We start from the raw sequence: 15,971 nt of genomic DNA on the forward strand, positions 1-15,971 counted from the left end.
GGAGAGAGAAAAGGGGCGGGGGACGGAGGGAGTGGGGCGCCTGGCACCTGAGGACAGCCTGTAGCCCAGCTGAGTGTAGTTACCGCCTAGATACTGTCCCTAGGATTGTTGGCCACCAGTGGTTAGCAGCAGGCTACTAATAGCAGACCCTTGGTAGCCCACTGGTCTCGATTTATCCTGACGTCACAGGGCTTTCACTGGGGGAATTTCTTCCTGGTAAAGTGCTGAGTGCTGGGCACCTGCATTCAGCAGAGCGGCATCCCGTGATCCCTGGGACCCAGGTTGGGTCCATGCAGGCCTGGCCCGTCGGCGTTCCCAGCCCCGACGCAGCGGATAGCAAGCGCGGCTTTCTCGGAGTTGGGCACTGCCCTAGGGAGTTTCACTGGCCCTCTGTGAGTGCTGGGGTAGTTTGAACAGGTCCCCGTGGCTTTCAGGCCGCTGATCCCAGAGACCGCTCCCTGGGAGAACGGTGTTCAGAATAAGCTCTGGGTGGAGCGAGTGGGGCTGAGCAGAACACCCCTCCATGAGCAGGTTAACTGCTGAGAGAATTGCTGCAGTGTGTGTCGGGAGGGGTCTCCCCCCATTCCTAGCTCAAGGAGGGCACTGCCGCGTGGCAGCTCTGTTCCCGGGCTGTGCTGCCGGCTTGCCACGTAGCCTCGGCCCAGCCGTCCGCTCTGCGTGCCTGTTGGTCCCGCTCTCAGAGGAGGAGGAGAACTGTTCCCGCCACCCCGGCTCCGGGCAGGTGGCGCTGGGGAGACATTCTAGCGCTGGCAGGGAAAATGCCAAGGGTGGCACTGCCCTGCGCTGGGCCTGGGGGCCAGGTGTGCTCAGGGCATGGCCTGGGGAGGGGGCTGGAGTGAAGGAATTCTTTGTGCTTCATTGCACCCCACCCCAGCAATCCTGGTCAATCCCTGTGTCTGCCGGTGGACTCGGGGGCACCGGGCTATAGGCGAGGGCCTGACTGGGCAGCACCTCCCATGCCCTGGCATTGCTGTGTCCCCACCTGGCATTAGCCCCCAGCAATAACACGTCATGGGATTGGTCAGCTCAGTGCCAGGCTGAACCCGTGGAGTGTGCTGGGGGATGGGCGAGGCCTGAATTTGGACCTGTTTGGATGAGCCCCCTGAGCTGCAGCGGGTGTCCTGCATTCATGGCCGGCTATCCCGAGGGATGCCAGCCATTGTGTGGTGCAACTGCTCCTGGATCCCAGCTGAGCTCACGTCTCAAGAGCCCTTGCTATGGGAGGCTCCCCTCGCTGTGCCAGCTGGCGTAGGGCCTTCCCAGTTGAAGGGGCATTGCTCGCCGCTGCCTAGTGCTTGTGCCCAACGCTGGCATCTCCTTCGCTCCCCTTTCCCAGGGCGAAACTCACAGTTCTAGGCCAGCTGTCAGGGCCTGTCGTACAGCAGGCTGCCCAGCCGTCCGTGGTCTGCGTGATACTGCGCAGTGCAGGGCCCTGCAAAAGCAGCGTGTCCCAAAGTGGAGTCATACTCCATGCAGCCAATTGCTTCCCCTGGGGAGGGAGAACGGAGACCCGCCACCCTCTCAGCCCCTCCCCCCGCAGTCCATACTGCAGGCACCGGGAGCGGTGCTGGTGGAAGGAGTGTGGGATCTGGCCCTCATGCCCATGGCCACTGCCACGCTGCCGCTTTGCCCCACTGCACGGCAGGGCTGCACGGGGCTTCGCTGCAACAGGATGGGGCTGGGGGGATCTGCGGGCTCTGAACACCGCCTGCCCATCGGCACTGTCAGGGCCGGGGCACCAATGAGACTGCGTACGGAAGTGCCAGAAGCCTAAAAAATAGCTCGTGACCATATTAGCACATCCCCGCGGAGCGTGTCTGAGGCAGGCCCTGCGGAGCCCTGCTCCGAGCCGATCAGCCAGGGACAGTGGCGGCCCTCAAACCGGCCCAGTACCGAGCCTGGACACTCAGGGCGGGCTGGCGGGCTTTGCCCCCCTCAGCTCACTCTCTGCTGCACTTCTGGGTCCCAGCTGAAAGGGAACCAGAGCTGTGAGCTGAGGGGGAGCCCACGCTGCCATGGGGGCCTCGCCTTGCACCCAGCCGGAGGAATCCCAGAGCTGAGGCGATTCTGCCAGCTCCTCTCGTTGCTAACACTCGGGTTGGGCGTATTGTTCAAGCCACCAGCCCAAGTAATTACTGTCATGGAGTCCCCGGGCGATGCTCGGGAACTGCTCCCTACGAAGCCAGGCAGGACTCTGGGGAAGCCTCCTCTCTGTGAGCAGCCTGTCTTCAGGACACACAGCTCACACAGCTTCCCCCTTCCTGGGTTTGACCTCGGAGCATTCAGCCTCCTCTGCCCCTCCGTGCGCTTCCCACAGCGAGTCCGCCCCGGCGGGGTCCTGGGGAAGCCAGAGGGTCCTGCCCCCCAACTCCACAGTCAGACAGGACTCTCTGCCAGCCAGTAAAACAGAAGGTTTATTAGACGACAGGAACATGGTCTAAAACAGAGCTTGTAGGTGCAGAGAACAGGACCCCTCAGCTGGGTCCATTTTGGGGTGCAGTGAGCCAGACAACCACGTCTGCCCTTCACTCCATGTCCCCAGCCAGCCCAAACTGAAACTCTCTCCAGCCCCTCCTCCTCTGGGCTTTGTCCCTTTCCCGGGCCAGGAGGTCACCTGATTCCTTTGTTCTCCAACCCTTTAGCTCTCACTTTGCAGAGGGGAAGGGCCCAGGCCATCAGTTGCCAGGAAACAGGGTGTTGGCCATTCTCTGTGTCCAGACCCCTGCACACACCTGCCTTCCAGGGCTCTGCAAGGATCATACACCCTTACCCCACCACCTAGATACTTCAGAACTGCCTAGGGGAAACTGAGACAACCCCACAATATTCAGAGCAAACATTAAGAACAGTCCCGCTTCATCACAATTACATTGCTGGGTGGGTTCTTCATCATCCCAATTATTTCATTACAGCTTCTTCCTCTGCTGTGATGGGCAGGGCCGGCCGCAGTGTCTGTGTTTATTGGACGCCTAATCTGCTTATTTGAAAATACTGCGAAATTGCAGTGTCCAAAAACAGCCGAAGGAACGAGATTAGCCTAAGCACACTTATTAACGGGATGACCTCCTGTGGCGGCTGCTGCATCTGCACGGGGAACAAGGGAAACGCCGAGCGAGAGCAGAGCAGAGGGGTGTTAGCCTTGGGGGCTAACACAGGCGTAATGCACCCCCCCATGGTCACACATGGCGCTCCCTTCTGGAGGACGGCTGGGTGGGGGCAGTGCAGGGGAGGCTGCTCCCCCTGCCTGTGGCATGTGCTCTGCTGTCTGCAACAGGGCCCTCTCAGCCTCTCTGTCCTCCTGGCTCCTGCCTGCCCTGAGCATCTCCAGCGAGCTGCTGCATCCTTCCCTGTGCCCGGCCTGTCTGGGCATCACGTCATGCCAGTCCCCACAGGATCCAAGCGCTCAGCCCCTCACTGGAGATTTATCCTTTCCCCTCCCCGATTCGTGTTCCCCGGGCTCTGGGCCTTATCCTGGCCACTTCTCCTGCTGGGGTGCCTGTGTCCCTATAGGCATCTCCAGCCCACGTGCCCTCTCTGCCAGCACGGCCAAGTGGTGTGGGGCGTGTGCATGTCCAGGCAGCCTGGGGCACGTGCCTGGGAGGTGTTTGGGAATCCCAAAATGTCTGGGAGGATGTGGCATTATTTAACTGGTGTGGAAGCTCTGCACCAACCCCTTCAGTGGCTTCCCCGGCAGAGCAGCGAGCATCCCAACGAACATGTAACAGCCCCTGCCATGGGTCAGCAGGGACTGAACCTAGGGCCTGGACCACTAGAAAGCTCAGCTCCCTTCCACCAGAACTACAGGGGTAAGTCTGGTAGCTGCTGCAGGCTTTTATCCTCCATGCAGACCAGCCCCTAGAGAGGGCAATTAAGTGATGTTGTGTGTGACACAAAGCTCCCCTATAGTCACACCCTACACACTATTGTAATGATCTTTGTACGGAATATGCTTTGTGAGGTTTCATTTGAAAACGAATAACTCTGATCATTAATATTTGTGTGTGAGGTATGTACGTGGTGGGTGTAAGGAGTGGTGGCTACATGCTGGAATTATCACTACAGTGCGTTTAAATCAGGCGTGTCAGGAGGAGTTGTCAACAAGGTTGGCTAGACAACGGCCTGGTACACTACCGAGCTAGGGCGACACAAGGCAGCTTGTTGACCTAACTCTAAGTGTCTAGACTAAGATTTCGCTCCCGTCGACGTACCCACCCCTTTACACTGATGTAATAACTCCACCTCCACAAGTGGTCAGAGTCAACGTCAATGTAGTTAGGGGGATGCAGTGTCCGTGCAAACCTGCGTCGCTTACGTCAGCTGTGACTGTCGGTCCAAGCGCTCCGGGTGAGGATGCACGCTCTCGACACAAGGAGTGTAATGTGGACACTCAAAAGCCATTTCATTACGGCGGTGGCTCCATGCAGATGTACCTTAGGTTGACACAATTTTGCAGTGTAGTTTTACTTTTCCGAAGAATCCATTTCAAAGATTTACTGGTCTATAAAGATGAGGGGGAAGGGGGCTGGAACTCTAGTGATAAGCTATTGAATCAATGATTGTATCCCATATTACTGTACTACAACAGTGGATAGAGAGAGGTCTTTTCTGAACATTCATGTCACGCTGGTGGCTGATATCTTTGGGACTTGTCCATAATGTTGCTCTATGAGGAAAGAGGGTTACTGAATGATATTATGCTTTAAAGTCTGTGGCCAAACAGGGAGAAAGAGGTTCCCTCCCACAGGAGGGAAAGTCACAGCTCTCTACCTGTCTCCTGTGTAAATTAAGCAGGGTGGAATGAAAACAGTGGAAGCTCCATTGACACAGAAATCATACGGGGACAGGAAGCCCACAGAAAGGGAAGAACAGCATGAGGTCATCCTGCCCTTGAAACAAGTCCATTGAACTTTGGAAGACATAAGCCAGGAGAGAAGCCATCCTGGCATCCATCACTAGACAGATACCCTTGCAAGCTGAGAAAGATGGGTCCTTGGACCAAGAGGGCTTAAAGTCTCTGGGAACTGAATGAGAAACCTGCTTAGGCAAAGACTGAACCTTGCTGGATGTGCTTTTGTGTCTTTAGAGGAATGAAGGGCCCCTTAGTTTCTCTGATCTGTCCAAGAGAGGGCTGGCCATTGCAAAGCACACGGTTTGGGGAACATTCGGGATGGGGAGTGTGTTGGAGTCACCTTGTTGGTTGCAACCAAGGCTGGAGGGAGCCAGAAGGGGATGGTGGGACTGTAGCCAGGCTGCTGGGGTCGGAGCTGCTGGCCCAGGGCTGTCTGCTACACAGACACTCAGGGCATGGCAGGGCCTTCCCTAGGGGGATGCGGGTCCCAGGACAAATCAGCCCCCACTGGCTTGGGTGCCCCACTCTGCATTGGCATCAGGGCCCCAGGCGTGGGGCAGCAGCAGATCCCCGGGTGTGCAGGGCCGGCAGCCTGGAGCCCGGGGGTGCTGCAGCCCCACACCCGCCCCCTGCTCCCCTAGTTCCCACACTTATGTCTTCCGGGACCGACTGCACTGGCCCACGGGGCCCCCCAAAGTGCGGGGCCTGGAGCGGTCTCCCCGATTCGCCCTACCCAAGGGACGGTTCTGACTCAGGGTGTGACCTGCACGCTGGTAGGCTGGTTGGGAGTGTCCCAGGCTGGGAGATGCAGTGGCAAAGCATTGTGAGGCACCCAGGGTTACAGGCAAGGGTTGACACAGCCTCTCGCTGGTCCGGACGGCACCTGGAAACCCGTCACAATGTGTCAGACCCCTGGGGCGGTCACCCCATAGCAAGGCGCAGGGCAGCTGAGCCAGTGTGTTGTACCCGGGAGGCTGGGTCATGCCATAACAGGGCAGGAGGCATCTCCCCATCCCTGCTGACAACCGCCTGAGACCCAGGAACCCAGAGCAGTGTTTTCCCCCGGCTGCGTGACTTCGTTTGGGGCGGGGCAAAGGAGATTTAAAGCAACCAGCTCCCCTGCCTGCCTTCTTCTCATTTGCAGCAGTGTCAGTGCCCAGACCAAGAACGGTGCCACTCCCCTCTACCTAGCCTGCCAGGAAGGCCACCTGGAAATCATCCAGTACTTGGTGAAGGACTGCGGGGCAGAGCCCCACGTGCGCGCCAACGACGGCATGACCCCGCTCCATGCGGCTGCTCAGATGGGCCACAACAGCGTCATCGTCTGGCTGGTGAGTCCTTCCTGTGCCAGGCCCCTGCAGCCACGGCCGCCTGGCAGGCGATCGCGCCGAGGGCGGTCTGGGCATGGGGTGGGAGGGGCTTTGGGGGCGGGGTTGAGAGCAGGAGCTTGCCTTGGCGACGCCGGTGTAATTTGCACATGGTGCCGGGGGGCGCTCAGCCCCGGGCTGGGTCACGTCCCCATTTCCAGGCCCGTGGAATTTGCACCCAGTGTCACAGGGGGCGCGGGGAGCTGAGGCTGCTACAGATTAAAGGGCCGTGCCCGCGGCCGTGCGGGAACTCGGAGCCGGGCACCGCCCAGACCCTGTCGAAGGGCTGGTCTGAGCGGCCGCTCGCTCTGGGGTCGCTTGAACTGGCCTTGACTCTGCGAGAGTACCAGGGTCAGCACAAGAACAGCTGGCGGGGGGCTGGTTACCCCTGCTCCGAGCAACTTGCGCTGAGCCCGGGCTGCCGCTCCTGCACCGGGTGCCTGCCACGCAGCCTCTGGCGCTGGTTAAGGCTCACCTTGACGTTCTGGTGCAGACGGGCCCCAGTCGCCCTGCCGGCGCACCCCCCCGAGCTGCCGGGGACTCCAGGCTCCTGCTCCGTTGGCCCAGGGGCGCCAGGCACGGCTGTCCGTCAGAAGGCCATGCTGCTGGGGTCCTGGCTGCTGCAGTGTCACTCCATGGACAGGGCTTGGCCCATGCTGCCTCTCTCCATTTTACAGATGAGCTTCACCAGCATCAGCCTGTCGGAGCAGGATGACGACGGGGCGACGGCCATGCACTTTGCTGCCAGCCGCGGCCACGCCAAAGTGCTGAGCTGGCTGCTTCTGCACGGGGGAGAGATCACCACCGACCAGTGGGGGGGGACGCCGCTGCACGACGCAGCTGAGAACGGAGAGCTGGAGGTCAGTGTGGTGCGGGTGGGGCACAGAGCGAAGCTGCTGCAGGCTTTGCCCTGGGGGGGGCGCTGAGCTGTGGGAGGAAATGGAGCTGCCTCGGGGCAGATCTGATTGTGACAAGAGTTGGTTCTGCACTGGGAAAGCTCCAGTCAATGAAAATATATCAGAGGGTGAGGGCAGTGATGGCATCCTGCCACGGCACCAGTCCACACTGGGACAACACCACCCTGCCACGGCACCAGTCCACACTGAGACAATACCGCCCTGCCACGGCACCATCCTGCCACGGCACCAGTCCACATGGAGACAACACCACCCTGCCACGGCACCGTCCTGCCACGGCACCAGTCCACACTGGCACAACATTGCCCTGCCATGGCACCGCCCTGCCACGGCACCAGTCCACACTGGCACAACATTGCCCTGCCACAGCACCAATCTGCCACGGTATCACCCTGCCACAGTATCGCCCTTCCACGGTACCACCCAGCTATAGCAGCCCAACACAGTATCAGCCTGCCATGGCACACCAGCACAATACCACCCTGTGTAAGATCCTGGCATGGCACTGTTCTGACGCACCATACGGAGTGGGGTCTGGCCTCACCCCCTCCCTGCCACCCCAGTCCGAGTGTAGCTCAGGTTCATCTTGGGTCAGGTGTATAGCAGCCCCTCCCCCAGCTGGATCGTGCCTGAGTGGGATCTGCCCCTGCCAAACCCTCCATCACGCCTTCCTTGTATCTCCTTCCAGTGCTGTCAGATCCTCGTGGTGAATGGTGTCAACTTGGGGCTCCGTGACCAGGATGGCTACACGGCCGCTGACCTCGCTGATTACAACGGGCATAGCCACTGCGCCAAGTACCTCCGTACCGTCGAGAACATGGTGCGGCCCCGCGCGCTGCCAGCTCCCACCACGCGGCCCCTTTGCTCTGGCTCCCCCGTTCAGAGAGGTGCCCCCCGGGGCGGGCACGAGGAAGAGTGTGGAGCAGAGAGGCAGGCAGAGGCTGGTGTAGGGGCTGGGGCACACGAGTACCAGGAGGGGCATGGCTCTGGTTGCATTTTTATCTCACGTTTGCTAAGTTCAGACACAGGGGAGCGGACTTCAGAAACCGCTCAGGGCTGGACATTCAGTAGCAGCTGGGCCAAGTGCCTTCTCCTAGCACCAATAGGCTCTGCCTCTCCTGCCAGACCTCAATCAGTGTCCCAAACTCACCCGTAGAGCCCAGAGCCAGAGAGCGGGGGATGGCCAGAGCCCCCCAGCCAGTGCCAGCCATGTACCAGTGGAGCCACCTGCAGGCGCTGCCCCTCCCTCCAGAAGCAGGGCCCTTCCCGTGCACAGACATGCCCACTCCCAGGTCCCGGGGCCCCCAGCCCACTGGAACCAGGGCCCCTGGCCTCCCTCCTTGCAGAGCCCACTGCCGCGTTGCTCATTGCTGGATTTTCCACCAGCCCATTGTGCTCAGCAGCAGCTGATTTGCTGGTGACTTGCCGGCTGCTGCCGGGCCCCTTTGTTGCCCGTTGTTGCTGCGGGGTGGGAGCACCACACCCAGCTCCCGAGGGACGCTGTGCCCAGCCACGCTGCAGGAGCTGAGCAGTCTTGGTGTGTTTCCCGGCCCCAGCTCAGCTCTGCAGAGACTCCAAGGACGCCATTCCTGGAAACCAGTATTACTTAGGCTTGCTATTTACGAGGGCCAATGAGCGCCTGGCAGCTGGACGTTACCCTGAGCAGCGGGCATAACGGTTGCCCGGGGGCTCCCTGAGGACCTGTGACACGTGTACTGGCCCCGTGGCGGGAGCCAGGCTGCTGCTGGTTATGAGCTTGTGCCCGGCTGCTCCGTGAGCCTGTGCCACAGCGGGTGAGCGGGCCGCCGAGGAGGAGCGTCCCCAAGCCACTGGGCAACCATTAGCCCAGGCAACGTAAGCTGGGTCTCTGGGGTGCTGGGGGGGGAGGGGCAGGAGGATGGGGGCTCCTTGCTAGCTCTGCCCAGTCAGTGCAAGTGTTTCTGCAGCCGTGCCAGGGTGCCAGGCGCAGCACAGGGTGCCAGGCCGGCCCTCAGAGGGCGGGGCTCCTGTGCCCCCTCTCAGGGGATGGAAACTGCACCTTCTCTCAGGGCCTTTTGCAGCGAGACTGAGGAGAGGCTGGGCAGCTCTCACCTCCCCGCACGTTAACCCTTTGCTCACCAAAGTCCTGTCTGTTGGCACATCCTCTCAGTGACAAGGCGGAGCTCTCCAGACCCACAGGTGCTGTTTGTTCATAGGGCCAGGACCGTGCTCACTGCCTCCAGCTTCCCAGAGCAGGAAGGGTCTGTGGGTGCGGGGCCCTTGCTGGCAGGGGCAGCTGCCGCATTGCCAGAGCCCTGGCCGGTGCGGGATTCAGGGAGCAGGAGATTCCCCTGAGAACGTGGTGTCCTCCCACATCACCACGTGGCCTGAGGCGAGTGTGTGGCATCCTGCTGGCTCTCAGCGGGGACTGGAATCTTTGGGGGGAGGGTCTGGCTGATCTGCGGACTGCACCCCTGAAAAATCCACACCCTGGAGCGACACAGGTAAGCCATCGAGTCCCTGTGTAGACAGCGCTAGGGCGACAAGAATTCATCTGTCAGCTGTCTCGTGGAGGTGGATTAGCTGAGCCGGTGGGAACCTCTCCTGTGGGTGGAGGTGGGGACCATGCTGGACCCCTACAGTGGCGCAGCTCTGCCGTCATAGCCTTTCAAGTATAGACAAGCCCTGAGACGCTCACTCCGCTTCTGCCGTGTCACTCATTCAGCGGGGCAGCGGTTACGGTCTCTAGTCTAACCCACGGTGACACGGACACCTCCTGCTGCACCTCATGCTGGGCACCTCGCCAGCCCAGTGAAAGGCAGTTGGTATAAAACGTGGGGAGCAAAGCACCCCCCGGGGGTTTCTCTCCACAGCTCTGGCACTTGTGTCTGACCCGCTCACTGCAGGGAGGCCAAGGAGGAGCTTCCATCCCTTCAAACACTTTGTATGCCCCTTCCCTGTTAGCAAAGAGAGATCAATCCAGTTCTGGTCAGTGAAGGGCCAGGAAGTTCATGCTTTGGGGTCTAGTCAGTCCCTGGGGTGCAGGCCCCACAGAGGGGGGAGCTGGGCACAGTGCGCAGGTTGCCGGGCTACTCACTGGAGGAAATTTTTCCTCTGTTTTGGAGAACAGAGGCCCTGGGCCTGTGGATGCTCATGTGCCTCCCCCCGGAGCAGGTGTGAGCAGCACCGGGGGTCTGGGACAGACAGTTCATTGGATCCCCTCCAGGATGGCACATCACGGGCTCGTGGGGCTTGCCCTGATGGCTCCAGGCAAGTCCCATTTAGGCAGGTCCCCCAGAGTTCAGCAGCTCGGGTTGGTTGCTCTGGGGTTCAGTCCATCTCTAGTTATGAAGTGTGACTTGGAGCCAGCAGGCAGCAGATTTGCTGTCAGCTAATAAAACTTCTGGGCGTTACGAAAGCAAGGGCCTTTCCGGGCGCGTCTCTCTGAGTGGCCCCAGGCAGGATTCTGCTGATTCCAACCGGTGCCGCTCAGTTGCCGGTTCTCTCTGGAGCTGGGTGCTGAGGTCCCACCATGGGCATAAAGTGATGCTAGTGAATTCCTGGCCACAGTGTTTGCCTGTGACTAACCCCTGCGTGTGCTTGGCCTGCAGAGCATGGAGCACAGAGTCCTGTCCCGAGACCCCTCGGCCGAGCTGGAGTTCAAACAGCCCGATTCCGGCATGTCTTCCCCCAACACAACCATGTCTGCGCAGCAGGCTCACTTCGACCTCGGCTCGCCAACCAGCACCCTCTCCAACTACGATTCCTGTAACTCAAGCCAATCCAGCACTGGGGACAAGAGGAGCAGCCAGCCCGCGGGTGAAGGCTCAAGTAAGTCCGGCCCCGCAACAGGCTCCTTCTGCTCTCACAAAGCTACTGCTCAGAAACATCTGGAGCACAGAGTCTGGCTGCAAAGAGAAAGCAGCGGGCAGGGCTGGGGACCAGAGCTGGGCACTGCAAAGCCCCCCAGGCCCTGCTCACATCCAGGCCTCTGCCCCTCTAACGACAATGGCACAGCCCTCTGGGCGTGGGTCAGAAGAGGTGAGGCTGGATGTCTCCGAGGGTCTGCACTGTCTACGCTGCAGTTAGACACCCGCGGCTGGCCCGGGCCAGCCGCAGATGTTAGCTGTAGTGCAGACATCCCCCGAGGGACGGGTAATGGGGGTATTGGTGCTAGCTCTTCCCTCGGGAGCCTGCCCCCTGGATCGACAGGCCCCGAGGCTGAACTGCTTATAGGGCCAGCGATGGTGAATAAGGAACGGCGGGAGCTGCTGTTCTGGAGAAATGTCTAATGCTGCGTGAGACTTGGCTGGCCATGTGGCTGGTGGTTCTGGGCTGTAGCTGATCAGGAGACAAGGATTTGCACAAGGTTTCCAGTAGCTGTAGTGACCTGCCTGGCATTGTCTCTCGTCTGCGATGCCCCAAGAAGTGCCAAAGCGCTGGCCCCTCGTTCATGCCACTCTCCCGATAGGGGGTGCCACAGGGCAGCCCCGAGCTCCTCAGATACATCACAACAACCAGGGCGGGTGTGGGAGCGCTCCGGCTGAGGCGCACGGCGTGAACGGGCCAAGCTCTCTGGGAGATGGCGGCGGGGGCCTGTCCGCGCAGATGTGCAGCGCGGGTGAGGAGTTGGCGAGAGCTGGGGCTGGCTGGACATTGCAGTGCTGCGGCGGTCGGACTCCGATGCTGCCTCCTGCCAGCCGGGCCCCCTGCTCATTTTTGCCAAGAAATATGGTGCTGAATCTCAGTCAGTGTAACTCAGATGGCAACGAGAGCTGCTCCTGATACTGGTATGTGGAGAGACAGGGACCTGTCCTGCCGTTCTGAGCAGCTGGAGGCGTTTGCCAGAAGGAGGGACGAGGTGTCAGGGGTGGGAGGACGCTTGCTATCTCGGCACCATTGCCAGCACCGTGTCCAGTTCACTGCCTGTGTGCAGCCAGGTCTGCCATGCGGGAGCACTCAGTGTTTTGCTGCGGCTGAAATACTCAGGGTGGGCACTGACTTCTTCACTGCCATCTGGTGGAATCGCCATGCCTGCATCGTGCCAGGCCCGTCAGCTCCACTCCCCCGGCCCAGGGCCAGGAATGTTAAACCACCTGAATGCAACCAGTGCTGGGGTGTTTCCAGCCACAGACTCCGGGCTCCATAAATGAAGCTGCTCTTGGGCTAAGTTCTGGGGTCAAAAGTCATTTGTGGCCAGCGCTTGGCACGCACGGAGTTTCCCAGTGGAATTTCTGCTGCTGTTATTGATTAATGCTTCAGTGCCCTGGGGGTGATCTGCACTTTGCAGATGTGGTCCCTGCCCGGAGGCGCACACACACTCCCCAGGTGGGCCAGGGTCCCGCACACGCACTCCCCGCTGCAGTGCTGACTAGGGAGAGGGGCCCCGGAGAAGCACAACACCAAACCATACGGGCAGGATCAGCTCCAGGTCAGATGAGACAGGACATGACAACAGTCAGGGGAGGGGTGGGATCAGCAAGGAGACTTAGGCTTCGCTTCTGCCAAGGGACCCGCAAAAGGACCCCATTAATGAGGGAGCCCGCTGCAGGACCAGGCAGTAGATGGTCACAAGGCCAGGTGCCGCTGAATTCAGTCGAGCACATCGACACGGCCCTGGAAGATATTAGCTCTCTCAGTGGCTTGCTGAGAGACTGATGCTGATCATCTGATAAACTGATGCTGTTTAAAGGCGTGCTGCTCTTCACTCAGCTTGGCCAGGGCAGACAGACCCGCCATTCCCACAGCTGCCCCCCACCAGTCACTCTCTGACAGTTACAGTCCAACCAGTCGTGGGTCTCCGGTGCTAGCCCAGTGGCCCCTGCTGAGGGCCCTTGGCACTGGAGGGGAGCGTTTATTGTATTAAAAACCTGTTTTCAGGGCCTTTATTAAAAGCATCCCCTGGTTCCTATTGCTTGTCAGACGTGGGTTTGAGCCGCATTGTTTGTGTGATGGACAAAGGGTGCCAAGGGCTTTGAGTAGATGAACCATAGCCCCTCCATGTCTAACAGCCACAGCCTCTCTCTTCTCCCTTTGCAATTTGCAGGCACATCTGCCCTCTGACTTAGGCTGGACTTAGGAAACGCTCCCCAGACGTCTCTGCTTCCGGGGGAGCCACAGGGAGGGCTCAGGCCGTTTCTCCTTTCAAACCTTCCCAAAACGTCTGTCTCCTGCCTGCCCACTGGGTTCTGAGCCCAGAGGTTCTCTGCAGCACAGGGGCTCCCCAGCTTGGTTGAGTAGAACTTGTTCCCCTGTTGGATTATTGAGACACCCTGCAGTGAGCGTGGGCCTGGGCCCCAGCCCTCTCTGGGTGGCGTTCAGCAGCCTGCCAACAGGGCCAGGGTAGCTGGTTCCGGTGCTGGAAATGGTGCCCAGTGGGTTGGTGTTGGGTGTTAGGAAACAAGACGAACAGGACAGGGCTGGCTCGGGACAGCGCGTACTGGCCGAGGCCGGAAGCTGATCCCCTCTGTGCTGCCCCTCATGTGTGCAACATGACCCAGCAGCATAGGCCAGGCCAGGCCGGGGGCAGGCTCAGACCACCTCTTCGCTGTGCCGCGCGGAGCTGGGATGGGAGCACAGCTCTCTGCTCGCTGCAGGGACCCTCTGCAGCGCCCGGGATCTTTGCTCGCGGGCAGGGAGCCGTTCAGGACACTCTGTGATCCAAGGCCTCAGAGTCCCTGCCTGTGAGCCGGGGGCTGCTGCCCGGAGTGCCAGGGCAGGAGCTGTAGCCATGGCTGCCAGGCAGGCGGAGCGGCTTGCGGGACAGAGCCCCGGTGTCCGGCTGCCGACGCTGACGTGGTTCGTCTCTCCTACAGGGGGACACGAGACGACAATCACGGACATGCAGACGTACATGGACATGCTCAACCCCGAGATTCGGCCGAGGGATGGCAAAAGGGAGGGCGAGGCGCCCCCGCCACCTCCCCCGAGCTTCCCCCCTCCTCCTCCACCCCCCAACTCCAAGCTTCCACCGCCTCCTCCCGGCTACCCAGCGCCAGAGCCCCCCGAGGCCCAGCACACGGCGGAGATGTATGTGCAAGCGAAAAACAACCTGCGCCACGTGGAGAGCGAGGTGCTGAAAAAAGAGGTAATTCCCGTGATGCTGCAGGGTCCTGAGACGCCACTGGGACAGGGAGGCACTTCAAAGGCACCTTTCCCCGCTGGGGGGCCAGACATTTCCCCCCTGCTGCAGGTGCCATGGCCTCCCTGGGGTTGGTGTACCATAGTGCTGGGTGCGCCCGGGAGGGCAGCAGGGCTCAGCTGTGCGAGTGGTGATGGTCCTAGTTCCACGCCAGGGCTGCGGGCAGAGCTCCAATGCTCTGTGGGCAAGCAAGGCCGCTGTGCGGCCCCCCAGGTCAGTAAGCAGGCCCAGGAAGCGCGCCGTGGTGCGGCGGGAGGAGGGGGTGGTTGATTCAGGTCCTAGGACACGTGGAGAAGATGCCCCTGTCCACTCCCCCCAGAGCCAAGTGTCCATCTGCCATCCCTAGCCCAGCTGCTTGGTCCGTCCCAAGGCTCAGACTCCCGGTGGGAGGCTCCTGGGCAGTCTGCTGGCAGGGGTGGGAAGGATGCTAGCCACCCTCCCACGCAGTGGCTAGTAAAGCCCAGAGGTGTTGACGGCTGCGGCCAACAGCCCCAAGGAGGGGAGGGGTTGACAGGTCTGACCAGGGCTGCTGGTGGTGACAAACAGCTCCCCTGTGCCAGGGCGCCCCAGAGCCGCGATCAATCCGTCGATGGCACGTTCACTGGCTCTTGTGGCTAGAGTCCCAGCCCTGGTGTGCCTGCGTGGGAAATGCCCACTCAGCGTGTGAGCAGCTGTTGCTGCTGATGGGTGGCACCCAGAGGCCCCAGACAGGAGCGGGGCCCCCTTGTACAGATTCGGAGCAAGAGACAGGGGGCTCCAAAGAGGCTGCAGTCTCCCTGGAGCGTGCCGCAGGGAGCAGGCAAGGAACCGGTGGGACGAGAGGTGAGGCGCAGGAGCTGACTGTGCTCTGCTCGAAGCTCTCGTAACGTGTGCGGACGGGGGGTGGGGAGGTTAGGGCTAGTGCCGCTGTCCCTGCCAAGCCTTTTCTCTAGGCTGGGGCCAGCACAGGGCGGGGCTCGGCACAGCAGCAGAGCGAGAGGCCAGCTTCTGCCCCGTGGCTCAGTCCTGGCTGCAATGTGGCCTGTCTGCTCCGCAGGGCAACTTACAGCTGGTAAAATTCTGCCTCTGATGCTGGAGCCTGGCCCTGGGCATTTGTCTGTTGTCTGCCCTCTGCCCTCTGCCCTCAGGGGGCTGCCACACCCTCTGTCAGAGCCCCTGGGAAACAGCCTTCGCCCACAGCCACGGCTTGCCCCCTTCCCGTTCCACGTGTGGGGACGCTCTTCTACCAGAGTCACCTCTGCACGAGGGATAAAGGGACGAGCTTCTGTCCCCTGCTGCGGGTGCTCCCAGGCCTTGCTGCTGTCGGGTCTGGGCCCTGGCTGGGGGCTTCCCAGACCCGTACTGCAGTCTGAGGGGTTTCTGCTCCTCAGAAGAATGTTTATTAGCCAGGGATAAAAGTGGCCTCTAAGTCCTGACCCCGGTATTCCAGGGAGCAGGATGAGCCCCTCACTTCCCGGGACATGGCTGGCGCTTTCCCAGCCTGCCCTCAGTGCCTGGGTATCGTCAGGGCTCCCAGCTGTGGGCGATTGCAGAGGTGAGCGTGAGGAGTGCCTGTCTGATGGGAGGCCGGGAGCCTGGGAACCACAACAGTAGCTCTTTGTGCAGTTCCTTGGCATCCGCACCTCTCCCACAGGCTGCGTTTGGAAACATGATGGCCGAGTTTCTAATTTGCCTAATTGCGCAAGGGCTCGTCCAGG

General features: G+C 60.7%; 1 protein-coding gene across 2 annotated transcripts in view; it reads left to right on the forward strand.

Moving 5' to 3' along the window:
• The window catches only part of ESPN (espin), a 78,270-nt gene that overhangs the window by 23,542 nt on the left and 38,757 nt on the right, over positions 1-15,971 (forward strand). For both annotated transcript variants that reach the window (XM_084651632.1, XM_084651633.1), the window contains exons 3-7: positions 6,015-6,201; positions 6,915-7,097; positions 7,843-7,974; positions 10,745-10,964; positions 13,949-14,220. In XM_084651632.1, coding sequence (XP_084507758.1) covers positions 6,015-6,201; positions 6,915-7,097; positions 7,843-7,974; positions 10,745-10,964; positions 13,949-14,220 — 994 coding nt within the window. The remainder of the gene's footprint in view (positions 1-6,014; positions 6,202-6,914; positions 7,098-7,842; positions 7,975-10,744; positions 10,965-13,948; positions 14,221-15,971) is intronic.

Source organism: Lepidochelys olivacea, assembly GCF_965140295.1.
Source record: "Lepidochelys olivacea isolate rLepOli2 genome assembly, chromosome: 18".
Lineage (NCBI taxonomy): Eukaryota > Metazoa > Chordata > Testudines > Cheloniidae > Lepidochelys > Lepidochelys olivacea.